We start from the raw sequence: 27,557 nt of genomic DNA, 5'->3' as shown, positions 1-27,557 counted from the left end.
TAAATAAATAAATAAAAGTTTAGTTCTTTACTTTAACCCCTTGGTTCATTCATTCTAAGTTAATTATATTGCTTATATTGGATTATTTAATCTTAAAATTTTATACTTTTATACTATTGATCCTTGTGGGGAAATTAATTCTCTGCATTTTATCCATCCTGCAGTGGCCAGCCACCAAGGGTCGCTCAGGAAGCAGTTAGGGGTTCAGTGTCTTGCTCAAGGACACTTAGACACAAAGCCAGAAGCAGTCTGGGAATCCTGGGATAGAACCAGGGACCTTCGGGTTCCCAGATGGCGTCTGTAAGTACTGAGCCACTGCAGCCCGCATTTAAGAAGACAGACTGTTGGTGATGAATAATGTAACTTGAGGCTGGGCCCTGTCTGGTTTGTGTCTCTCACCTCCTTCTCTGGCTTGTGGAAATGCTTCACAATTCCATTAATGGCTTCTCCCACTCCCTCCTGGATCTGACCTGTGTTCAACTCTGCACAACAATAACAAGAGACTCAGTCAGTCATGACACACAGGCACAGGGAAGAACTAGAAAAAGTGCTCCTCGGAGCACAGGTCTCCGCCAGGTCAAGTAGGTTATTGTGGCCACCTGGTGGCGCTATAATAGGCCAATGTGAAAAGGGTGCCATTTCTTCCTCGGGCTAGTGGGAATGTGCGTGCATTCATGATTTGAGGCATTTTGTTGCAAAAATGTGTTTTGGTAAATTAGACCTGCTGGTGGCGCTATAACAGGCCAATGTGAAAAGGGTGGCATTTCTTACTCGGCCTAGTGGGAATGTGCATGCAAGTTTTCACGGAAATCACACGCTGTGTTCATGATTTGAGACATTTTGTTCAAAACGGACCAATCCTGCAAACTTTGGAAGCCAACCTTAGCCAATCAGGATGGAATATGAAATATCGGACAGATCCGTCTTGATCACATGACTATAGAGATACTGTGTACCGCTTTGCGTGATGTTTGGATAAAATCTGTAGGAGTAAATGGGCTTTGCACAAATCGGCCTCCTGGTGGCGCTATAACAGGCTCATTGTTCCTAAAAGAATAGCAGGTGGCAGAGAAGACATCAGTGAAATTTGTCACTGTTCTCATACAAATGGCAAAAACCTAATTTATGGTTCTTATTTGAACCAATAATTGGTCTCAGGAGAGACAATATACATATTGAGGACTATTTGTAATCTGCAATATTATTTTTGTTCTATTCATGGTGTGTGTTGTTAATTTTCTATTAATTACTTGTTTTGATGTAATTATTGTGAATATAGTACATATTATTTAGATAGCGACCACAAAGGGGTCCTTGTCTCTCCATGCACGTTTTACCGTTTACAATGTTCCACACTGTCTGTCTTAAATGTTTTTGCCTTTTTCGTTTTTCTTTTAATTGTGCAAAAACAAACAGAGCGAATTCACATTATTTTACCATGCTTCTAAGGTAATTGTAAAAAAAAAAGGTAATTTATAAAAAAAAGAAGGGCAGACAGTGCAGACAGCCATTAACAATTCAGTGTTGGTATTACTAGTTATCCAAATCTTTCCACAGATCTAGACCATTACAAAAATGGCTTCACATAAAGGCATTGCTTCAGACAGTTGACGTGCTGTGTGTTTGTTACTCACTTTGTTTGCTGTTTGGGGAGATGGTGACAAACCTCCTCATCATCCCTGGGGACTGCTGCATGGGGGGTGTGCGGCACATTCTGTCATCATTCTCGGAACTGGGCGTCATTAGTTCTCCTACGAGGATCCTCTCTAGACTGCCATCATCCACCCCCTTCCCCAGCCACCGACCACATGGGAACCTGCAACCGCACGAATGGACACGTAAGTGAAAATGAGAACGTTTTGTCTTAGAAGAATTATGCTAGTTGAAGAATTCTTAAACATATACAGTAAGGTGTCCTTACCTGTAAGTGTGTCCTGTGATCTCATTTCTGACCATGACGCACTCAACTAGCCACTTGGCGTAGAGGCCTGTGTTATCGTGTCCCATCTGCACTGTGGTGAGCTTGCCAAGGTTCTGGCACTGTAACAGTTTGGAAGGCAGCATTTTAATGCTATGCTTTGGAGACTCACTCAGGGGATAAGTGAGATTAAAGACAATATCGCTTTTTCACATGACCACATTGAAAATAAAACAATTTTCAACTGAAAAATGGTGTTGTGTCATAACCAAGTATTTTCATTGAACGACGTCGTGCAACAAAGTCTAATGCATAATTTATAAAGTTGCGTGCCGAAAATAGCCAATCTACCAGCTGACAACTCACCCTGGTGTGACGGATTGTGAGCTTGCAGATCGTCTATTTTCTGTACGTGACACTGTGGCACAACCAAATGTAAATCAGGCTTAAGTTAGTTAGCCCTAAGATGCAAACCTCAAACGTGATCTCCAGGGTGTTTCTGGGGACCTGCAGTACCCCAGTCTCGGCCAGTTCTCCAGACACACACACCCAGGGGTTGGCAGTGAACATAGAGCCTCCCAGTTTCTTGCTGGATACAACTACTACATGGTAGGGGATCACTAAGCAAATAGAGAGGACACAGACACATGAGTAACTGGAAAGTACAACTCACAAACTAGTCTTTGAAACAGAACCTTAAGAAACATTGTACCTGCTGTTCCTTTCTTTCACCTGCATATGATGGTAAAGTTTCAAAATACCATGTACACACCTCCATATGATGTAACGTTCTAAATATCATGTACATATCTGCTTTCACATACAATATCTGTATATGTACTTATATCTTTATTTGTTCTATTAACCTGTTTTCTATCTATTTACTTTTGCTCTCACTCTCTATTCTCCCTATTCTCATGGAATACATAAAAAACGATGGAGCGCGCCATGCAAAAAATAAATATTTCACCCACTGCTTTACATCTGTAAACTGTGATGTGACAAATAAAACTGATTCCGATTCTATATTAAAATAGTGATTTATGATTATAATAATCAGTCAGTATGGCCACCGTGTGAATATGGTCAATTGCCAGACTGCACAATATCGCTGAATGTAGTAGTACTCACTGATAGTGGTAAATACATTGGTGAAACAGAAGTAGTCCACAGCGTTGAAGGACAGGAGGTGGTAGAGGAATTGCTCTTTCTCATCATCACAGCGCAGGAAAGCATATCGCTTGTACAGTTTTCTATAAGAAAAGAAGTTATGAAAGATAAACATAAATGAGACCAAAGATATTAACGTCCAGAGTGAGGAGATTACATACTGTACGTTCTAGTATGTACATACATACATACTTACGACTGTTTATTCAGACTTGGTAAAAGTGACCCATGGATAAACGATCTTCTCCGTGACAGTCGGTACAGAAATAATAGGTAAGTAAATAATCATGGGCACAGAAATAATAGTTAAGTAAACAGTCATGGTTGCCATTTGCTAAAGAGCAGAAATACTGACAAACACAGGTCACAGATGGAAACAGAAATCAACCTGAGTGTGACCCAGTTCTCCACTGATATTATCAATTATGAAGAGCCCATATGAATAATTTATCCTCACATGGATTGTAGTATGAAGCTTAGCAGTTTCAAAAGCCAATGAATTATGAATGTATTGCAGATATCAGGTTAACTTAATATGAGGGACATTCCTCCAAAAGAATAGAGGAGTCTGCATAAACAAAGGTCAATGCAGGTGACTCCCCAAATTCACCCTCAAAATGTGGGCGAGATATTCATGGGCTGTTATAACAGGGTATAGCAGGAGCACAGAATGATGTTGTTTTAAGGAATGCAATTATCAATAATTTCCATCTATTCATCTGTTTCATGATTATTCCATTAATCTATGTGATTTATTTATGTTATACGTAAAAAAAAAAAACGTTAGGTAAATACTCATCACTCTATCTAAACCCAAACAGACATTCTGTAATATGTCTATGCAATAGTAAAAAGCATAATTTTCCAATTTATAATATGCAACAAAGACAAGCATTTACATTTAGTAGTAAATCATAAAATAATAATAATAATATTTGGTTAATATTTGTACCAGGTACATCACTATACTGATTATTCCATTACTAAACTTTGATTGAATAAAGAAAAAGAAAAGAACAATTAATGACTATTAGATTCATGACTTCACCCCTAGTCATTTTGCTTACTTTGTAAGCTCATGGTCGGAGAGCAACTGCTTCAGATGTCTGGAAAGCAGTTTTTTTTCCATGGAGAGGCGCACCCAGGCCCTGGCCTTGCCCACATCTGTCTTGATCTCACTAATGTTCTGGATGTGCCTGCATATGAGAGAACACAGAGGTTAGAGAAGGTGAGGTGCTTGTTTGTACAGTAAGAGCATGCACAAACACACAGAAAACACAGTTTAATCGTTTTCATCATTATTACTGAAATCAACCCTGGCATCCTTGCGAAACAACATAACATTGTCTGACCCAGTGCTATGGCCAAGGACATCGATCTCTCTCTAGGATCCCATAGTAGAACCAGAAGCAGACTCCCTAGTGCAGTGGTTCTCAAAGTGGGGTCCGGGGAACCCCCAGGGGTCCTTGAGGGGGTTCCAGGGGGTTCCCAGCTAAATTAGTATAGCATAAAAATCAGTTTAATCACTTTAACCCATTAAGACCTGGAACTGTGTCATTTTTAGATTTGAGCTAAAAAGCATTATTTTACACTTTGGGCTAAAAAATAGCAGATATACAAGCTCATAGCCAGCTTGTATATCTGCTATTGAAAATTCGTGAAAATGTGTGCAAATCTTTGAATATATATATTTTTAAAGCGAACATTTTTTACTCAAATCTTTGCTTCTGGGGGTCCCTGGAACAAAATATTTTGATGGGGGTCCGCGGCCAAATACATATAATTTTGGGGGTCCTTGACATGAAAAAGATTGAGCACCACTGACATAGAAACATACGTTTTTCAGAAAACTGGTGGGATTTAGGAGACATGTAGAATCGGCTTCAGGTCTCAATGGGTTAAGCCAATTTTATACTTTGGCTATTGAAAAATATTTTTTAACAATTGAGAAAAATCTTCTGATCGGGTCCGCGGACAAATATATATCAATGTATGGGTCCTGGCCATGAACATGTAGAGAACCACTGTCCTAGTGTGTGAGCCAGACTCCCGTCAGTGATTGAAGCCACTGTCATGCCTCTCATGTCCAGACACATTACCTTCCACTTCACCTGTACCCCATAAGCATGGTCTGCTCCCTAAGAGCTCTTCATCATGTCTTACACGTCTCAGCCTTCCAACCCCTCCCCTGGCTGTGCCCATTACACCCTTCTATGCACGCACAAAATAACCCAGTTTCCTTCATTCATTCTCTCCATGGCAACAGAGCAAATCAGCGTCGCTATTGGGTGCCAACCGTGTACGTCCAAAACCGCTACGTGTCAGGAAAAAAAAAACCTGCATTCCAATGGAGTCACAGGCTCATAATACTTTTCATGAGTTAATTATTTGTAAAACTCACAAACAGATGCAACGGATACATAATAGCATTGATTTATGGTGGGGGTGGGGATACAATGTTACTGCCCGAAAAAGATTGTAATTGCAAAAGAATTAATGAAAATGTACCAGACCCGTATTCCTGTAGTTTTTCAATCTAGCCTTGACAGTATGAAGGCCTGTTTTTACCAATATATTTCAATATATCTACTAAACATTCTAATACCACAGCCTCAATGACACAGCCTTTTGTGTCATAAGATGAAAATTCAATTATTGAAACATACATTTGTGACATGAAGGATGATAGTTGTTATTGGCGATATTTCATATTTGTGTTTGAGAGCAGTCAGACGGGGGTACAGCAGCGTGATGTGCCCTGAGCTAACCCTGCTCCCCCACCCCTGCCCTTCTAACCAGACACACAGGAAGTCTGGGAAATAGGCTGGAAGTAACGTGCTGTTACACAGCTTCACTCTGAGCCTCCGTCACGCTACGCAAAGAATGACTCCACATGACTCCACATCATGGCGTTGATGATAACATTTCCACACTAGCAGGGATACACACAGGCAGACATACAGTACAGCAATGGTTCTCAATTATTATCTTTTTTACGTCAATATAATATATCCATTGCTAGCAAATTGGTGCTTTATAAAGTAGTCAAACAGGATTAAAGAAAAGCTCTGTATGACATACGATACCACCCCTGAATTTGATCAATCATCACGAATCTGTGTTGCAAAAATACATCTGTGAAGGCAGTGCACTTTTAGAAAATATTTGATGAAATAAATAAATCAAATAAATACAAGTCTCCTTGTGCAAAACAAAGCTGCTGTTGATGTAGGTCAGGATACTTATTATGGTACTAGGAAATGTTATTCAACAGTCTGCCACAAGAAGGCAGTACAGTATAAGCCAAACTGACTTTCTTCTGATCATTAACAACTGTACCTACTAAGACAAAATCACTTAATAATAGGTCTCTAAACCAGTTACACAAATGGTGAGCTAAAATGAAATGTGGAGACTTACCTCATGTCTTGTATGAGAGAGATTCTGAGAGGGGGCAAGGCAGAGCCACCATCAGATCTACGTCTCTCGGGATCATGGATGAAACCTGAGGAAACATGAAAAGAGTTATTTGTATTAGTCAAGTGGCAACAACCACACAATTTCACAGATCCGGCCACACTCAAAGTCATGACTTGTGATTCCAATAACTACCTGGGGGACCTAAACACCCTGGAGTTGCATCCTTCTTCTCTTTGCTTTCCTGGTAGTGGAGCAAGTGTGACCACAAGGCAGATTTACCCTGCACAAGCAAACACAAGTTGTTGAATTCTGCACAGCACTGTGTTGGTTACAGTATGATGCTGAGTGGTAGTTAAATCCTAGGCATATTATAAATACAGCAGTTGTTCTCAAACCCCCAAATTAATATGGATTTGGCCACGGACCGTTATCTGAAAGGTTTTTGCGCCACGGAACCCCAAACAAGATTTGTGGGTTTAAAAAATATTCCAAATGTTTCCATTTTTTTCAAGATTATTTGAAAATAGCAGATCTACAAGCTCACAATGCGTCATGAGCTTGAACAAGTAGATCGTCTATTTTCAAATAGGCAATGTATATATGTTTCAACTGGTTAAACTGATTTGGTGCTATGTCATCTTGCTCAAAGACCCCTGGGGGTCCCCAGACCCCACTTTGAGACCCCACTGTTATACAGGATGTTGAGCTTTTTACCTGTTTGACCTGCAGCCCATGGCTCCAGATCCTCTCCAGCAGGTCACAGAGACTGGCGATGAGAGTGTTCTCCTCCACACCCGTAATACTCACCTCCCCGTGACCTAGCTCAACCGCCTCCCTACCCATCTTCTCTACCAGCATACGCTTGGTCTGCAGCGAAAACACACAAACACACGCACAAGCACAGCCAGACATGCATACAGATAAGAGAATATCAGTTCTGCATGAAGTATTGGACATGATAGGCTATACAGACTCTTTGGGCAGAAAATCAGTTCAGACATTAAAATATTATAATATAATAATGAGTTTATGCTCTTTGATGAGAATAAGTCCTGTAATGCAAATATGATACAAATGACAAATGTGAGGTGTGTGTGTGTGTGTGTGTGTGTGTGTGTGTGTGTGTGTGTGTGTGTGTGTGTGTGTGTGTGTGTGCGTGCGTGCGTGCGTGCGTGCGTGCGTGCGTGCGTGCGTGCGTGCGTGCGTGCGTGCGTGCGTGCGTGCGTGCGTGCGTGCATGTGTGTGTAAATAAACCCACTTTGTTTCTACACTCCTTCAACAGTCCTTCCACAAATTTCCAGTTGGTTTGAGCGATGACAGAAGGTGAGAGGTTGGATAGTTTGGGCACTCTGATGGTTGTTCCCAGGTTCCTGGCCTCCTGGATGTACTTCTGTACCAGACAGAAAATACACAGTCAGCAAAGGAAGGAATCAAAAGGAACCCACAAAATGAGTTAAAGAAATGTACTCAATGTGCATACAGGATTTACAGGTACAGTACATACATACAGGATATGTACACAGGTTCAGATCACTAACAGGGAAAAAATTACAACATTCACACAAACACATACGTACTTAGCACAATGATTAGCCAACTACAGGGATTGATCATGGTCCAAAGTAAACAGCGAGGAGGGTTTTACTTTATAAAGTATGCTCTATGCTGATGAATAATGGAAACACTCTGTACTAAGGATTTATTTTATCCTATTATGCTATAATAAATACTGGTACAACGACTGATAATCCACAATTTCTTGTGTCAAGTTTTAAATGTTAAATGTAGAAATGGGTGTGTTCATCGTTGTGCCTTGCGGGTCAATACGTATTGGGAAATTCTGCCCTAACAACTCCCAACTATATTGTGAGTCTTCAGTTCACACCAATGTGCCAGACAATTACTGTAACAGTTAAAATTATCATACACAATTGTTACAGAAATCCCACAGGAGTCTAAACACTGCTTCAGTTTCAGTCAATATTAAGATTTTGGATCCCAAATTACAGTATATGCCCTAGGTATGACGTTCCATGGATGATCAACTAACACTCTGGTACTGGTGGTAGTGAAAGAGGGAGGGAGTGAGGAGCACATGGAGGGAGAGGCCATGTGTGGGCATTGAATGAATTCTCAGGCCTTCTGTCACTACCGACACATACCACATCCACTTTCACCGACTTTAGACAGGGCCTGAAGGACTGGGAGAGCCAGTAGTAGTCTAGAAACAGCAGGAGCTGCCGCTCCGGAAACAAACACTCCACATGCTGAGCGTGTGAGTATGTGAGTGAAAGAGACACAGACAGAAAGACAGTGTGACCAACAGCATGCCAGAGTATTTGTGGGAGAGATATAGGCCTAATTATACTCTGCAATAAGACAGTGTTGCTTGCCAAAAATAACTGATCTACAAGTTAGCAACTAACTTTGCAAGTTAGCAAAGTAGATCAGTTATTACTGGCAAGCAAAACGCTCGCATGATGAAGTATAAATGAAGGTATAGACAGCATAAGAATGAGATCATAATAATAATAAGTCAGAAAGAAAACAATCTCAGTAACAGAAAAGAACAGATTATAAGAATAACGTATAATATACCTATTATAATAGGTATGTTATAATAAAATTCCACTCCAGACTGACAGAAGAATCAGGCACACATACTGTAAAGCTTAGGAAGAAAATAAGCAGGGACATTTAAAATAAAAAGATCTGCAAAATAAAAATGTATTCTGTAAATGTAAGTTGAGCTGATAGACAACAACAACATAACAAGAGGAGAAAAACCCTTGTATGAACCTCTCTCTGGTCATTGTCTAAATAAAGGTGCTCAGCGTGCTGCTTCTGTCTGTCTCTCCTTCTCCACTGGGCTGGAGCGCTCCTCTTGGCCCATCTAGAACACAAAACGAAACAAAACCAATGTTTTACAGTTGTTTTACAAATATAAGCTTCAAACAAGAAGAACTGTCCACAAGATGCGACCCTCCTTGCTTTTATTCGTTTCGTGTTTTGTCGAGTTGAATTAGGACAACGGACCAGACGGTCTGAGCACGGTGGTGACACAAACAAGCCTATCGTCTCATCATGTATTGTCTCAATGCTGGCTCTACACCTAACCTAGCGTATAATGAGTTTAACCCATTAAGACCTGGAACTGTGTAATTTTTAGATTTAAGCTAAAAAGCATTATTTTACACTTTGGGCTATTCAAAAATATATTTTTGAAAAATCGTGAAAGTGTGTGCAAATCTTTGAATATATATATATTTAAAGCGAACATTTTTAACTCAAATCGTTGCTTCTGGGGGGTCCCTGGAACAAAATATTTTGATGGGGGTCCGCCGCCAAAAACATATCATTTTGGGGGCCCTTGACATGAAAAGGATTGAGCACCACTGACATAGAAACATACATTTTTCAGAATACTGTTGAGATTTAGGAGACATGTAGAATCGGCTTCAGGTCTCAATGGGTTAATGACTGTTTTACCGCTCATAATGTGATAGATTTACTCACTTGTTGCTGGTGGGCCCGGTGGAGAGCACGTCAGACTGCAGTCGGGGGAAAAAGCCTTGTTCATAACGGCCCTGACCAATCTTCATGTCCAGTAGGTGGGGGTGTAGGGCTGTGTGGTCGATCTTTGACACTCTCATCTCTATGGCTTTCTCTGTAGATGACACATGGGAGGGGCAGGGGGGGTAGATGGTAGGATGGTATGAGGAGAGAGTGCAGTGTGTTGATTTCCGAACAGTTCCTAGAAGTGTGACTCACCCGCCTCAGCTGCCAAGGCTTCCCTTGGTTTTGTTTATCATCCCTGTACTTGTGTATCTGATGTGCCTACAGTACACATGTCACGATCAGGGATTGCTATCGCCTGCTGCTTGCTTCTGTACACAGTAAAACCCCCCGTGTAAATGTAACTCTGAGCATGTACAAATTTAACCAAATGCACCCGTAAAGGTCCATTTGTAATGTACACACTCAAGAGTTACAAATGGATAAATGAACACTAAGGATTTTATTGTCTATAAAACTGAACACATTCCTATAAGGCTTATTCCCTGTAGTATGTTATTTTCAACTAGCAGGTCATTTGGATCTAGCAAACAAATTACTTTCATAAGGTGGCTGGGAGCTCTTAACTCAAATCTTAGAATGTCTCATTTGAAACATATATACTCGTACACATTTAATATACACCTCGTGGATTTCAATCAGGTCTAACATAATAAAGTAGCATAGTAAATAATTGAATAAAATAGGGATATTCCAATACATATTGTGACTTGGCAGTTGTGTTTAGAAAAGTGGGGAAATGTGTTTGAGTAACCAACTGTCTCGTTTGCCCAATCAATGTGGCATTGAGAAATGACATCAGAATAAAAAGTGAAAAAGACATATTGCCCAACCCCCAGAACTGGAATATAAACAGAACATGTAGTATAATGGATCCTTTTTAGTTAACAAAATACGTATAAATTACTGCTCCGTTTTATACTTCATCATATGACAGTGTCACGCAAAGTCAGCGAAATCAGCTGCTCTTCAAGCTCACAATGTGTCACCATTTTTGAAAAATTCTGAACATTTTCAAACATTTTTTATATTCGTGCCTATACAAGCCCAAATTAGGGATGCAAGGTGGTTAAGTCTGGCTGCAGGTTTTAACTAATGAAAAGCAATAACAGGAGCATGTGACTAAATAATAACTACATTGCATCCATGGGAACACAGGATGTTTCCTATTCCCTGAAATGTGACCGTTTTTGGACCTACAAGGTTTCTGCCCGACAGTGATGATATTTGCAGTTTACTGTACGACCCATTACATCAGGGGTATTCAACTAGATTAGGCAGGGGGCCACAACTGTAAAATAACTTGGAGTCGGGGGCCACACAGCGCAAATGCACGCGCGCGCATGTGCGCAAATTTTTCGGGTCTAATTCGGGTCTAATTCGGTCTAATTCGGGTCTAATTCGGTTCTATTTGACCAATATAAATCAACCTTTTTTCGGGTCTAATTCGGTCTAATTCGGTTCTATTTAAGGTTCTAAGTTAAGTTCCAATGAAAGATGGCCTTTCAAGAACTAATGAAGGATAAATCATTTGTACTGTTTTAACTTTGATAACATAAATCAAAGTTAAAATAAATAATAATTATGAAAATTAAAAAAAAAAAAAATTTTTTTTTTTTTTTTTTTTTTTTTTGAATATGGCCAGGGGCCACAAGGAAGCTCCTCGTGGGCCGCACGTGGCCCGCGGGCCGCCAGTTGAATATCTATGCATTACATTATGAAACGTGTCCGCCTACCCGCTTCGTCGATGTTGGTGCATTTCTGGTACATGGAGGTGCGCAGAGTGGGCGTGCGAACATTCAACATGCGGATCTTGTCGACGCGGGCGTCAAACACCCTCAGAGAGTGGTCCTTGTCCTCGTCATCATGGCAGAGGATTTTACTGTCGATGAAGGAAGCAAACATTTGCGTCTCCAGGAAACGGGACAGGAAGGGCAGATAGGGCTCTGGCTGGTCAGAGAGGAAGGAGGCCTGGAGGGGACAAAAATAAGAAATTAATAGAGGTGCAACATTCAATCGAACTAATTGATCTAATTAAAAAAAAAAAAAAAAATCGATAATTTAATAAAATAATTAATTCATAATCTATCAATATATCCACAATCCCAGACGATATCTAGTCTCATATCACGACATTGATATAATGTAGATATATTGCCCAGCCCTACAATTCACTATTCTGTCCCACACATGAACCGACGGTCACACTGGCTGATCTTTTACCTTGTCAAAATTCTGCATCTGGTCGCGATTGGTGAACCAGGACTCTTTGTCCTGGCTGGGCTGGATGACAAACACCTCGTAGTCGGCAAACATCTGTGTGAAGCGGTTGGCAAAGACCTCGCGCACCTGGATGTTGAGCTGATGCATCTTCAGCTCGTCCTCGTCACAATGAGCCCGCTGCTCCTTATCACCGCTGGCATCCTCTCTCACGTCCAGCTAATGTGCACAAACATGCACGTAGCGGAAGAATAACAAACAAGATAAGGAATGAGGTTATTGTCGCTGTCGGCTGGAAACCTTGTATGTACAAAACTGTTACTTTTTGGGGAATGAAAAAAAATAACCTGTGTTCCAGTGGAGCCAATGTAGTTATTACATTATTTAGTAACACACTCTTGTTAATACATTTCATTGGTTCAATATTTATAAAACCCACAGACAAACTTTCATTTTCATTTTTAAATGTGTTCTGAAATAGTAAAAATAGCAGATCTACAAGCTCCCAAGGCTATTATCGCTACTTTTGCGAGGCACTCTTGTATGAAATAGGGCATTCATTTATGAAAAACGTAACAAGATTAAATATGGATTATGGAGATACAAGGTTTCTGCCTGATAGGGCAAAAAAAATCTAATTAAGTCGTTTTAGCAAATCCCATATAAATAACACAGCAAACACCACAAATACAAAATAAAAACTAAGAAAATACATGAGCCATGGTGTGTTCAAATCACCCACACCCCATAAATCACTACATGAGCTTGGTTCAGTTCAACTCAGAGACCTCAGATGAGAGTAACCTTTTGCCTAATCTGAGTTCCCAGAAGTTTTCGCCAGCTCTCGCATACAAACGGGACGGGCGAGGAAACTTCTGGGCCAGAGCCCCTGTATTTGTGGGCGGGATGTAATTTACGCTCAGAATCTGAGCGGACACGCCTCTTACCGGTCTGAGAGCTGTGCAACTCGTCTAAACAGTCCGACGAGAGGCAAACAGCAGTACACAACAATGGCGGCCGCAATTTCTCAAGGAGAAATTGCTTCCCGTCGCTCCTATTAACATGCAACACCCACTGTATGTGGATCCCGCCCCCTTGTCTTCATTGGCTATTGATTTGAATTACAACGCAGTGGCCGCGCCCCTGCTGTCCAGGATTTCAGCCGATGTCTCCCAGACTACCTTTTGCCAGGCCTAACCTGCTGACTGAGAAGCTATTGTATACACTGACGATCAGACAACCCTGTCAGGGAAAGCTAACACTGACCCCTACTACTATAAGCTGATTATTTCGCTAATGCGAAGATCATCCTGAGCTACTGTAGCATCCCAACAAACCAGTAATCAACCGAGATTTGTAGACTTTATTGATCCCAAGGGGGAAATTCAGTTTCAGCTTCACCGAGCTGATGGCTGCTCAGTGCTCAGATGGTCATGATGAACACTTCATAACCATCAGTTAGGAGTTAATTGTCTTGCTCAGGGACTATTTGACACATATTACTGGATGGGCTGGGAGGTAAACCAGTGACCTTCTGATTACCAGATGGCCTCTCTACCGACGGACACAGTAGCAGAGAGTGATATCTACTACCTTCAGTAGTACATTCAAGGTGGATATTTAATGGCATAATATAGCCAGCGAGTTACAGCCATTAGTCATATGCTCAGAACATACAGAATAGGCTGACAAAACCTGCCGTTGCACATTCACAAGGCTGCATCTTATATAGGTTAAAAGCTTATTTGGCCCTTTTAGCATATTGTTATTCTAGGCCTATATAAGCAGTGTCATGAAGCATCAGGGCATTAATTCACGTGTTGTGATGCATTGCGAGCTTGGAGATCCATTGTCAGCTGTTCTTATCAATGATGGACAAAACCTCCTAACTCCACTTGAGCTGGATTTGGGTAAAGTGGGGATAATAAAATGACACATGCAAGTATCTGACAATATATAAAGTCACAATACCAACTTTGATGAGGCAGTATTGCTTTGTTTTAAAAAAGGTTTTCTTCATTTCCTGAAAGATTAATATATTTTTTTTCATTATCAGAAAATGTACCTGGTTTCTGCCCGACAGAAGAGATATTGTATCTGTCCTTTTATATATTTCTGGACACTTACTTATTCATATGACAGTGTCATGCGAAAGTAGCAAAAATAAGCTCACAACGCGTTGCAACATGTTGTGAGTTAGATCTGCTATTTTCGAAAGAATTGGAAAATCTTGAAAAGAATACAAATATTAATAATCTTTGATGCCAGGTGGTTAAGTCTGTCAGTGTGTTTTATACATATTTAACTTTTGACAAGTATTAACAAGAGCTTGTGACTAAATAATAACTACAGTGGATTGAGAGGAAAAGGCTATTTTTTCCATTTTCTGAAAAGTAACAGTTTTAGACATACAAGGTTTCCAAGCGAAAGCGATGATATAATGTAATAAGGGGAAATAACATAATGCATTTTTTTTATGACATCTTAATATTGCCAAAATAAATGTTTGAAAAGAACAACAACACATTTTATCTGTCCAATTTCATCACAGGGATGATTCTTATCATGAACCTCCAAGTGGTCTTACCTTCTCCAGGCTTACACCTGTCCTCTTGACAAGAGCCTGCAGTCTGGCAATGGTTGCATTCTCTCTCAGTAAATAGGAGTTGAGAGGCGAGCCGGCCAGATTGCCATTGCGCTTGTCAGAGACCATGTCGACAGACCGGAACCTGTATTTGGCCTGGCTCTCACTGGAGTGGAGGTTTCCCTCTGGAGAAATACCAAAGGACATCAGCGCCTCTGAGATCTCCTGAATGAACTCCAGCTTGTTGGGAAACTGGGGCAGGTCCTCTGGCAGCTCGATGAAATGGTTGTCGATGTCCACAAAGCACAAGTTGGCCTGAAAAAAGGAAATGGTAAACATCGTTGAATGTTTCCCACAGGATTCTTTTAGACCAATGCTTGGAGTTGTGTTCAGGGGATGAACTTGAAGCAAGCTATTAAACACTCGAGCTTGAAGTGATTGTGTGATTGACTGGCTTTAGCTGTACAGTACATGCAGGGTGAACTGCGGGAGCGTCCATATAGTTCTCTTTTGCAGTGTTAATATCTTGCATGTTCATAACTAGATAACAATATGATAATGATGAAAAATAAAATCGGTTCATGAAGATACCAATGCGGGACAAATTGCGACTCTGGTGGATAGCCACAGTCTAGTTAATTAATGGAAACATGTCACTGTAACCACAACAGAGTACCAATACAATAAACAAGTTCATGTTCCCATTCCTGTTGCTGATATTATTGCAAGTATTCCAAAAACGATGTAAGATGCCTTTGACAAAACAAAGAAGAATTACAATCCTACATTGATGGGGACAGTTTGCGTTCTGTTTTAAACCACTGAATCCCACTAAGTATATTAACCCAAATGGGAGGGTATAGGTGGGAAACCTTGTTTTATTTTCAAAAACAAGCCACTTTCACACAAAGCAATTCATTTATTAAGTAAGTATGAGTAATTGTGTTAAGAGCACAACGGCAGTCAGGCAAGTGATGAATGACAATGGATTATACAGTGTGTGTGTGTGTGTGTGTGTGTGTGTGTGTGTGTGTGTGTGTGTGTGTGTGTGTGTGTGTGTGTGTGTGTGTGTGTGTGTGTGTGTGTGTGTGTGTGTGTGTGTGTACCTCCTGCGGCAGTTCTAATTTGGTGCGGTCATCCTGTCCATTGGAGTGGAGGCCCATAAGGTAGGGCACAGGGGCGTCCAGGAAGTGCAGGAGTGAGGCAGGCAGAATGGGGACATAAACATGTTGCCACTGGTATGGGAACATTAAGGTTGTGATGCTCTCTGCCACCGTCATCAGCGTCTGGTAATCTATCAAACACAAAAGTACATAAGCAACATTAGGGCTGCAACTCTACTTTATCTTCTTAGCGATTATTCTATCAATAACGTTTTTGATTAATTGAATAATCGATTTTAATATTTATTTTATTTTCTGTATAACAATGAATTGACACACAATTATGACAAAATTATTCAAATCAATATGTCTGATTAACCACTTAAGCTCTATTTTATTTCTACAAGATCATCTATTTTCTGTATTTTTGACTTATTTGTAACTTGATAACTATAATTAACTGTTGCACCCCTAGAGAACATTCTGATTAGAATGTCCTAATAAGAAAGACAAAACTTCTTCAGTAATATAAAAGGCCCCCCATGTTACCATCAAAACTGGGCCTTTAAGGTCTCATTATGTATTGCTGCAGAGGTTGTACATAAGTGGATTGAACTCTTTTTTTTTCTCTTAATTTTTATTCCACGATTTTGTAACCCACATTTTTTCACCCAGAGCCAATTGTCTACGTAATCCTGGGCACTACTCTCCCTCTGCCAGCCTAGGGAGAGCCCAAGCTGAAGCTCATGCCTCCTTCAATGCATGAGGAGCAAGCAGGCCGCTTCTTATCACCCGACAGGGGGGAGTTTCCCTGGTTGGACGTAGCGTGTGGAAGGAACACGTTATTCCAACCAGTTCCTTTCTCCTCCATCAGGCGCCCCGGCTGACCAGGGGGAGGCAGTATAGTGACCAGGATTACTACATGTTTTTGAGAGGGTATTAACTACCCTAGGAGACACGGGGAGAACATGCAAACTCCACACAGAGTAGGCCCTTTCACCAACCCCACCTAGGATTGAACTCTGATGACACACTGGAAGCTTAACCTCTGACTGGCATGATGGTCAAGTTCTCTGGTTATGACTTCATTCAGTAGCACTCGTTCATTCTCATGAGCTTCCACACTTAAGGTCATGTGTTTCTTATCCATGTATGCTCTGTCCAGTCCTGTTTATCTGCATTCCTGCTCTATCGCAACAAGACTCAGCCTATATCCAGCCACTGTGCCGTCTGTGTTGCTATGGTGCCAAAATAACTACAAGTCCTTGATTGGGCTTTCCGCTGGTCCACGGGAGCAGGCTGTCCCCCTGGCATGGGCCTCTCTCTCACTTCCCTGTTCACCAGGCTACCTTCTAAGAATACTAAACTAGTCTGTTTTCTCTCACCACTAGCCTTAATAACAAGAGACTGTCATCATAGGAAAACGGAGAGAATCACACACAGCTACATTTTATGTGGACTCTATGCTGCAGCAAAAGTGTTAATTTAACTCTGCGAGTGTGCAAATTTAATTAAATGGACCCTTATGGGTCCATTTGGTTTTGGTGTCAGGAGTGGAGAGAATGAGTTGAGAAAAGATTAACCAGTGTTTTCAATATCACTTTTATAAACAAATCCTGCTATGACCTCAGCATGCGCTACCAATCGCCGAGTGACATGTTATGATGTGTGTTCCATAATCAATTCCTGTTGATGCAAAACGTTTGTCCACCTCTCAAAACACACACTCTGGAATCATGGAGGAGAGGTTATTTGCTGTTTCTTGTTTTATTTGATGTGGGACAGTATCATCTCCGAGCAAGAGAAACATTAATAAGCATCACAGCCAGCCCCAATTGTTGAAAAGCTGGGCAATATATTGATTTCTCTTCTGGCATGCCTCTATTAATTAGTTTCTGTTTGCAATTCATGTTAACCAACCAACTTAGGTACAGTTTCAAATTACATTGTTGCAGGTCGGCTTATTGAGTTGGAAGTGGCAGTATGGTGGACTAAAGGTTAGTGGAGCACGTTTGTCCCGGTTTCTGCAACTTTTCTTCGCAACTTTCTACAATGGTTTCGTAGTGTCACAAATCATTGATGTGGACTGGGCTTTATTGCTGTTCCCATTCAGAAGGGAAAAACAGAATGCTTATTTCAATTGCATTCCATGTCTATGTCTATGTAGGAAAGATGCTGGCCTGGGGCTTTTCTATCCGAGTTATGAATTACAGCTCTATTTTGAGCACAGAACAGAGTCATCTCCTTATTTGCAGAGCATCCTTTCCTCAGTGAGTATGAGCTTGCATGCATCTTTTCTTCCCTTAACGATGCCCTGTCTCTTCTGGGTGGAAAATCTCTGGGGCTGAAACCTACACAACAGTCTTTGCACATTCTGCGGTGATGGGGGGGATGATGTCACCTCCAACCAATAATAATCATTCTGCATCACTGCCATCCTCCTTGTGGAGGGGTTTCCTAGCAACGCCACAGCTTTGCCCCTTAAGAGCTTCCCCCAAGCCTCTGGCGTTTTGTAAACAGTTGGCCTTTTCCACGTCAATGTAATGGATCCAATCACTCACTATGCAAGCTCCCACATCCTAATATCATTTCCCTGCTATTCTGCATACTCATGTTCACTCTAAAACACGCTCCTCCTCTGTCTACAGAACGGACCTAAGTGTCTCAAATAATTAATGTTAGAGTGAAGAACGCAGATCAGAATGGTATGAAACATTGTCCAAGTTTCTAAATCTTAACCTATTCAGCCATATATGATTTTGTATCATCTGGCCTGTGTTGTGTAGGTGCTTGTCATGAATATTGACGGTAATTCTGCCTTCCAACCGAACTTAACAATGTATCATAGCTGTATTTATTATCAAAAGCTTATTTGGAAGTATTTGACTTCCATCCGTCTCTGGATTGGTTTTTATTTTAGAGTGAAGCACACAGCAAACAAAGAGGGACTGATGGGCACTAACACAGTTGGCCTTTCACAACGGGCTGCAGCAAGCTGGGTTGTTTACCCCAGAAGCTCAAACACACATGCATTCACACACACACACACACACACACACACACACACACACACACACACACACACACACACACACACACACACACACACACACACACACACACACACACACACACACACACACACACACACACACACACACACACACACACACACACACACACACACACACACACACACACACACCTCTCTCTGTGTCACACATGCACAAGTACACACTTCCACTCTGTAGGAGCTGCCTGAGCTGGGTGAAGGGACTAACATTTACACAGGCTGAGAGTCACGGTGCACTGCTTCAATGGAACCACTCCATAGGTTACATAATCTGATGGTTATATAGTTTCACTATGCACCCCAAGCATGTATCAGTGACCCTAGCCTTAGACAATATTATGTTCTGCTCCTCTTATACACTGTATACAGTTTCTTATACAACAAATCTTCAGATTAGAGCGGGGCGATACTAAGCAATAATGCGTGATGACAGCCTAAAATTGTCCAGTACCCAAGTCTATGCATTAATCTAATATCACATCATTTATCATGTTATGATAACTCCTTTATGCTACAAAGGCAAACAACACGTGTAGTGCTAGTAACAGACACCTGATATTTTCTGTGGCCATGGTATAAATCGATACACAAGTGTTATTGTGATATGAAACTAGATATGACATGGGTCCTTTCTCAAAATGTTCTGCAAACACCAACTGTCACCCCCAAAATATTGTCACAATATTATCAAAGTATTCTGTAAATATTGTCAAGTCAGATCACAAGAAGAAACAAATGTTACAACAGTACCCTGGTAATATTTTTAGTACATGTCAGGTCATGGTGGGAAGAGACACACAGCTCAGCTGTTAAAGAAGACCATGCACCATGTCAATTTATATTTGACATTGCTCGTATTATATTCTCTATTATTTACCTATTTCTTGAAACTGAAAATGTTGCAAAAGAATCTGACCCAGTTTTTACACCCGTAAACCTGTGATGTGACAAAGTTGAATATAAATCTGAGATTGCAGCCAACAATATTACATTGCATCATGCTGTGTGTGCGTGTGTGTGTGTGTGTGTGTGTGTGTGTGTGTGTGTGTGTGTGTGTGTGTGTGTGTGTGTGTGTGTGTGTGTGTGTGTGTGTGTGTGTGTGTGTGTGTGTGTGTGTGTGTGTGTGTGACATATCGCTAAACACAAAAACACTTTTTCTTGAGCTATTATTATTAGATCATTCAAAAAGCCTTTTCCTACTATGATAGATATATCCTTCATCATCATAGTGACAACAATCAATTTCATGTTGTTTTTCTTTTCTTCTGACATGGTAACGTGACAGCCCCTAAACCTTAGCTTCACCAACATGGTGAGAATCACACCGCCCGGTGACTTACGCTGAGAGTAGAGCAGTATCTGGATCTCCAGCAAGGCGCAGGTGAACAGCTGCAGGACATTCTCCACCCCGAGCAGGTCGAACATCTCGCCGATGTGGTATTCAAAGAGCGGCAGTTCGGCCGTGCTCGGCCGCTGGCAGACCACCGGCCCGTAGACGCCCGAGAACTTGAGGGAGCGCCCCGACGGCGGCAGGGGCACCTCGTACAAGATGTTGTAGATGTAGCTCTCCAGGGGCAGTGGCGGTGGCTGAGGGGAGCTGACGGCTTGGTAAAGTTGATGCAGCACCTTCCTGCAGGCCTGGGGGAAGGCCATGGGTGCGATGAGACAGATGCACTTGGACACGTACAGCGTGTCGCGGCTGATGTCGTAGGAGTTGAATCGCTGCAGGCGGGAGATAGCGGGAGACGCGTGGAGCGTGGGGTGGGGGTGGGGGCGGGGCTGGGGCAGGAGATGGCGCTGGTCCTCGGGCCCTGGCGGCGAGGTGGGGGTGTGCAAGATATCATACTGCTCCGCGTTGTGCATGTGGTACAGGGTCTGCATCGCGCTGCAGATCTGCTTGCTGGTCACCTCCTCGAAGAAGGTGAGGGCAAAGCCGTAGGTCCGAGAGCCATCCTCTCTGGTGATGATGTAGGAGTGGAACTGAGGGTCCCGAGAGTCAACTTGTGTCCGGAAGGACAGACCCTTTGGCATACACAGCTATGGGAGGGAGGAGAAGACAGTGTGCACAGTTAGAGAGGTAGGAATGTAAAAGGTACAGAGTAGGGATGGGGCAATTAACCAAAATAATAATAACTGACTTCATCTTACTCATGTAGGTTAATCCACTAATTTTCTTATATATCAACAAATCTACACAAAAAAGTTATTATTATACTAATAGATTTTTTATAATCGACTTAATCGATATAAATCCAACTAATCGTGATATTGATTTGAAGTCATATGGTCCAGCCCTAGTACAGAGAGTGTAAGAATTGACCCAAATGGACCCTTAAGGCCTTTGCAGACAGGGTGCGATTAGTCAATCAGTTTTTACCGCATACGAAAAGACGCACAAATCGAACTGGGTTCGATTGAAGAAGAAAAAACGCATCACCGCAGCCACTTGCCGCACGGCAAATTCGGAGTCGGTGTGCATGAAGTCATAGAGAACCATGTATTCTTTTAAAAAATTATATTGTCCGTTTTTTCTGTGTGAAAAATCGCACCCTGTCTGCAAAGGCCTTTACTTCAAGTTTTGAAAGTTAAATTAATTTTACTAAAAACCTATGATTAAGAAGTGTTGATGATGTACTGCATTTGTTACCATTCCAACTGCATCCTGGTCAAACGGGCTCCACTCAACATTCTCTGGGTAGTGCGCTAGGACTTTGGATTTGAAGGTTCTCCGTAATGGACTCTGCTCAAAATTCTCACCTGAGGAAGAGAACCAGAAGGGGAAGAAAGAAGGAATGGGGACTTCAGACATATGCAAGAGCAAAGAAAGTTTAAGACATCCTGTCAGTGGCAGGTTTGAGGTGCAAGACATCTCCAAAGGAAACAGGAAGTCAGCATATTTGTCGAGAGAGAGAGCGAGCAAGAGAGAGAGAGACAGACAGAGAATCTGTATTGCATCATATAAAGCTGTCAACTGCATTCTGTTCTGGACAATGATGAAAAACCACAGAAATAAAAACAACCTATCCTAACATTTTACTTGGTCAGGGATCGCAAGACTTTACTTGGTCAAGGATCACAAAATGTCTTGACAGTGAATGCGCCTTGTGACAGCTTCAATGGCAATACAGACAAAGCAACCCACAAAATAATCAATACAAAAGCCCAAATCATGTTCATTTGAACCCAGAGTGAAGCAGAAGTGATGCACACAACAAGGCATGATTGAAGAGTCATTCAGAGAGTGTAGGGAAGAGAATACACATTGACCAAGCAACACCGGCCCCAGTAGCTCTGGGCGTGCGTGTATGAGAAAACAGAGACAGTGACTGTCAAACATCGACTTGTTGTTCAGTAACTGCTGAAGGACGTGAGGGAGCAGGAGGGGGGGGGGGGGGGTGTGGAAGAAGAGGAGATAAGGGGGAGGGGCTAAAAGGAGTGCAGTACCGACACACCTGTGCAGAATTGAACTGTGAAAACTCAAGGGGTGCTGTGAAACAAAGGAAGGGTGCTGTGAAAGAAGGGTGTGTCAGGTCTTCAAAGGAATAAAGGGCACAAGCTGAGCTGAGGTGAACAGGGGCAGTGTGTTGCCAGGGGTACGTGGGATAGGGTGGGTGGGGTGGGGTTACCTTCATCTGCACTCGCCAAGTTTCCTCTGGCCCCATCTCTGAATTTAGTAGCCTCTATATACTGGCATAAAGCTACACAACAAATAAAACAACAGTATTAATGAAAGGCTGGCTCCAGAAGGGTAGCGCATCAATTTAATAGGTGCATACACAGCATAATAATTCTTTCAGTGGTTCTGTTCTAGAGGAGAGATGTATAGACAGTCCTTCATGTCTCTGTCAGGTCGGTGGCCTATATTAATTCAGGCCAGCTAGCAGTGTGATAACAAACAGTTGTGTTGCTGTGTATATCATTGTTCCATCTCTTCTGCAGGCGAAGGTAATCCATTTTGTTCTCATATGGATTATAGGTAGTCACAGCAGAAAAGAACAAACCTGTATGCAAATAACATTATACATAAAGAAAACTCACAGTGATGGAAGTTGGCATATTCTAGCTTATGAATATTTTGAGCAAAAGGTTTTAAATATTATGTTTGTTAACAATATGTCATTGAAAAATCTAGGTTAACATCTGGAGAATAACTTTACCTAGACATAAGTCCCAAGTATTTCATGCATAGATCATTTTCCTTAAAAACATTTTCATTTTAGCTAAATTAATTTTATACTAAGAAAACAAACAGTTTAGCAAAATACTGGATCTATGTATCCTTGTGTGAGAAGTTGAGAACACAACTGATTCTCACACTGTGGAAAGACATGCCCTGGGTTTGAACCTAGCTACCTTCTCTTCAATTGAATGTGATGTCAGCTATGCGCCATTCACAACGGCATTCATCTCTTCTTCACAGTAAAACAAGCTAAGTTAACTTCCTTTTATATTCAATCACACAGACACCGGAGGAAAGCAGGAGGGAAATAGAGATGCCTATTTCTCACTGTTGGTGTGGGTAGGAAGTTCCTCCTACAGTCCTGCTGTCACAGACATCAGACACAGCATGTTAATATTGAGCATGACCTATCAAGTTACATACTCTCTCAACGTTTCTAATATCACCAGATCTGCTGCAAATCGATGTTGTTGTTGCTGTTGTGCCAAGATAGCCTCTCAGATGTCAACAGGCCAGGGCTCTTTTCTCAAGCTCGTTTTGGCCTTTGCTGCTTGAGCTGAGAGAAACTAAACAAGGTATAGCTTATCTTTCTATGTAGACTTATGTAGACTACTATAACTATGATGATGACAAACAGGTGGCAGATGATGACAAGTCCTTGAAATGACCTAAAGGCATTGATATACTGTGTTGCGCGCAAGCTGGAAATGCATTGTGAGCTTGTAGATTTGATATTTTCGCTGCACGCACAACACCAGTATTCAACAAATAAAATAAAATCCAGCTTATGCATGTCTGCTACGCCCTGAAATTTGTAATGACTTGTGCAGTGGTTGTTAGAGATAGTGTCCTAATCTTCATTAATGGAGGAGACAAATTACATTTTAACCAGAAAAATCTGTCACTGAACACAAAAGCAGCAGCATTGGGCTCATCACTGCCCCATCCAACAGTCAGTCAGGAAATATTGAGTGGAAGAATCATCTTGTCTACACAAGTAACCGATTAACCAAGCTTAACAACCTCAAACACTGATAGCCATTAAATCTCTACACATTTTCCATAGAGACAGGCATGCACCCCGTTTGAGCACTTCTTGTCCATGTCTGATGGACAAGAAGCACTAACACATGGGGAGAAAGGGGTCAATTAGTCATATTCAAAGGTGTATCTTCACACTTATACCCCCTTTTGACCAGTATGGAATGGATTCTGTTCTGGTTCACACACCCAATTTTGAACCATATTAAAATGCATGGAGTATTTCAGATAGCAGTCAGATTGTGTCTAACCACATAGAAACAAAAGTGTGAATGCACCAAAGATGCACTGTGTGTAATCATAATGCTAAGCGTAAACACTCAGGGTTATGTCTGTATACCAGTATAAAATGAGTGACAAATAAACCCTCCTGAATATAGTGTATATTGGTGATACTTTTCCTCATCAGCTTTTTTCAGTCATAAAGCTGTTATCTAGCACAATGTGCCATGTTATGCATTGCAGACATTCTAAACCACTCTGTCGGTCTGACAGTCCACAATTCTCAAGTGCAGCTGGTAACAGGTTATCACAGATTACGTACTTGTTTTAAAATGCCTCTTTGCAACAAAAGGACTAAGACTGTGATGACAAGAGAAAGTGTTGGGAGTGGGAGTTCAGTGTAGCCAAGTTTATCTTTTCTCTCTTTCCTCCTGTGTGACCCATTACTGTGCTCAGCCTGAATACCATCGTATCCATCACAGCTCAAATGGACGGCCAAGTGAAACGCAGCTTTCTCGTTGGAAGGCTCAACTTGTATGCTTCATTGAAGGTCAGCAGCAAAATGTTTTGTGGACATTGCTACATGTCAGAATAACTCAGCTGTAGAGACATCAACACATTTTTATCCACAGGAGGAGACAGGGGGAACTGAGCTACAAGAGGCTAAGTTACAAGTACATTAACAGCCACTAGCAAGTCTCACATCCAGGTAGAGAAAACATTTTTCAGACACAAGTCTAGACGAGAGAGGATAAACTGTCCCTACTGGGGATGAAAGCCCATGGTCAAGGATAGGAGGCAGGGGATCCATGCTGCCTATAACTGGCAAACCTCACTCTGCATTCATACATCAGACGTTAATCACACACTGCCATATAACACTGAGTGTAGGGATGGCTTGTAAAAGCAGTACCTAGCTTAAAGAATGAAAAGGTTATTGCAGAGAAAGTTCAATTAAATTCCATAAATAGTAAATGGTGCATTTATATAGCGCTTTTATCCAAAGTGCTTTACATAGATTGTGCATTACATTCACCCATTCACTCACACATTCATACACCGATGGCAGAGGAAACCATGCAAGGCACCAACCTGGCAATTAGGGGTTCAGCGTCTTGCTCAAGGACACTTCGACACTAACTCTGGGGGAGCGCCCCAGCCCGGGATCGAACTGGGAACCTTGCAGTTTCCAGTTCACTCTACCCGGCCACTACCCGGCCACTCTACCCCCGAGCCACTGCCGCCCCATAAAGTACCAACATACCAAAGCACTAAATGTGAAAAAGCCTTGGGACTGATAAAAAAAGAGCCTTCTGTTGTCTGTTATCTGCTGGGGAAGAGCTCCTGTGGAGGCGACAGTGGCTCGGGAGGTGGAGCGATCGCCTGGAAATCAAAAGGTTCATGTCTTGAGCCCAGCTCCTCCCAGCACCGCATCAAGTGCCTTTGAGCAAGACACAAACCCTTAACTGATTCCAACAGTTACTCACTTACTACTGAAATGCAGAGGACAAATTCCGGGTATGTAAACGTACCTTCTTCCCCTTCTGGAAATATGCTGGGTATGTGTAAATGTACTTGGCTTGCCCTTCTTGGAAAAATCTGTATGTGAAAATACAGCATACTTGACTTCCCTTTCTAGACAAAAACATTCTGGGTATGTGCAAAATGTGTTGCAGTGAATCATTACTTTTCTGTCAAACAGAGCATAAGCAGTGATTAATTTACTTCCACTATAAATTGTAAGCACTCAAATGTGCTTTACAATGTACTTCATTCGTCCATTCACACAAACTGCAGCAGCAGAACACTGTTACACACTACGCGTTATGCGGTACACATTCACACACACACACACACACACACACACACACCAATGGCGGAGGCAACCATGCAAGCCACCAACCTGCTCATCGGGTGCAGTTGGGGGTTCAGTGTTTTGCTCAAGGACACTCTGACACATGCAGCCAGGTGGAGCTGTGGACAGATACAGGTGGCTGCTCTACCTCCTGAGCCACTGCTGCCACTGTGACCGATGTTGAAAAGAAAATGGACTGGCTCCATTCCCTTTTCATAGAAACATTTGGATGGTCTCCATGGCAGAAAGCCTTCCTCAGTGGAACAGAAGAGATGGACAGGCAGACTCAAAGGGGTGCAGTGGCTCAGAACGTAGAGTGGCCATCTGGGGAAATGGAAGGTCCCCGCCCCGAATTCGATCCCGGCTTTGTGTTGAAGTGTCCTTGAGCAAGGCACTGAGCAACCCTAACTGCTCCCAGAGCACCCCAAAGTGGCAACCCACCCACTACTTCAAATAGTTAGGATGGGCCATATGCAGAGAAAAAAATCCCCCACCAGGATCAATACAAGTTACCGAAAAAGGTCATGAAAGTCTCTGACGGCATCATCAGTTTCATATAAACAAAAGAATTTGCTGCCATATGGTATCCTGGGCCCTCTGCAAAGACTGTGTTCTCTGGTTCAAGGCAGCAGTAGGAAGACAAAGGGCGAAACTGCAATATGCAAGCATCACTCCTGTCATGGAGTCTTTCTAGGATTTAGAACTACCCTAGGTTTTCTCTCAGGGGTTGTTGTCTCCTAGGCTATACCAATTAGCCACCCCAACAGAGTTGATATGTTTGGGCATCTACAAAATATGTATAATTTAGACTACAGTAATAATGAACACCCTCTGTAACGTTACTATTACAGCTATTATTCTGTCTATTATTGAGTCTCAACTTTATTTCTTATTTTTTTTAACTTAATTTTTATTTGCCGATTTTCAGTTACAGTCACAGTACAGGGGTTCCTATATTACATTATCAATCAACATATTTCAGTCCATTCATGAATGTCCATCATTGTTAGTGGTGTCCTCAATTTTATTTCTAAACCAAACAGACAAAATATACATTCATTTAGTGTTTCTGCCTGGCAGTATAATCACCAATATCAAATCGGATCCCCATAGCCTCATACCTGCTATCCTATTTAGCAATAATTGGAGGATGCCAACATAATATGTATAAAACCCCTTTCCCTCTCACATGTAA

At 41.7% G+C, this 27,557-nt stretch overlaps 1 protein-coding gene across 1 annotated transcript in view; it reads right to left on the bottom strand.

The window, feature by feature from the left end:
• The window catches only part of dennd5a (DENN/MADD domain containing 5A), a 40,528-nt gene that overhangs the window by 3,290 nt on the left and 9,681 nt on the right, over window positions 1–27,557 (bottom strand). Inside the window, exons 2-20 of the mRNA XM_084062560.1 lie at window positions 22,691–22,762; window positions 21,712–21,821; window positions 20,405–21,101; window positions 15,995–16,182; window positions 14,892–15,203; window positions 12,308–12,523; window positions 11,821–12,055; window positions 10,025–10,175; window positions 9,308–9,401; window positions 7,767–7,898; window positions 7,223–7,375; window positions 6,701–6,788; window positions 6,509–6,593; window positions 4,156–4,284; window positions 3,050–3,171; window positions 2,393–2,538; window positions 1,922–2,040; window positions 1,635–1,816; window positions 400–482 (exon numbers count right to left, since the gene is read on the bottom strand). Coding sequence (XP_083918686.1) covers window positions 400–482; window positions 1,635–1,816; window positions 1,922–2,040; window positions 2,393–2,538; window positions 3,050–3,171; window positions 4,156–4,284; window positions 6,509–6,593; window positions 6,701–6,788; window positions 7,223–7,375; window positions 7,767–7,898; window positions 9,308–9,401; window positions 10,025–10,175; window positions 11,821–12,055; window positions 12,308–12,523; window positions 14,892–15,203; window positions 15,995–16,182; window positions 20,405–21,101; window positions 21,712–21,821; window positions 22,691–22,762 — 3,314 coding nt within the window. The remainder of the gene's footprint in view (window positions 1–399; window positions 483–1,634; window positions 1,817–1,921; window positions 2,041–2,392; window positions 2,539–3,049; window positions 3,172–4,155; window positions 4,285–6,508; window positions 6,594–6,700; window positions 6,789–7,222; window positions 7,376–7,766; window positions 7,899–9,307; window positions 9,402–10,024; window positions 10,176–11,820; window positions 12,056–12,307; window positions 12,524–14,891; window positions 15,204–15,994; window positions 16,183–20,404; window positions 21,102–21,711; window positions 21,822–22,690; window positions 22,763–27,557) is intronic.

The sequence above is a fragment of the Gymnoscopelus microlampas genome (assembly GCF_963454915.1).
Source record: "Gymnoscopelus microlampas genome assembly, chromosome: 1".
In the NCBI taxonomy this organism is placed as follows: Eukaryota; Metazoa; Chordata; class Actinopteri; order Myctophiformes; family Myctophidae; genus Gymnoscopelus; species Gymnoscopelus microlampas.
Note: the sequence above shows the minus strand (reverse complement) of the source record. Positions and strands in the feature narration are given on the sequence as shown.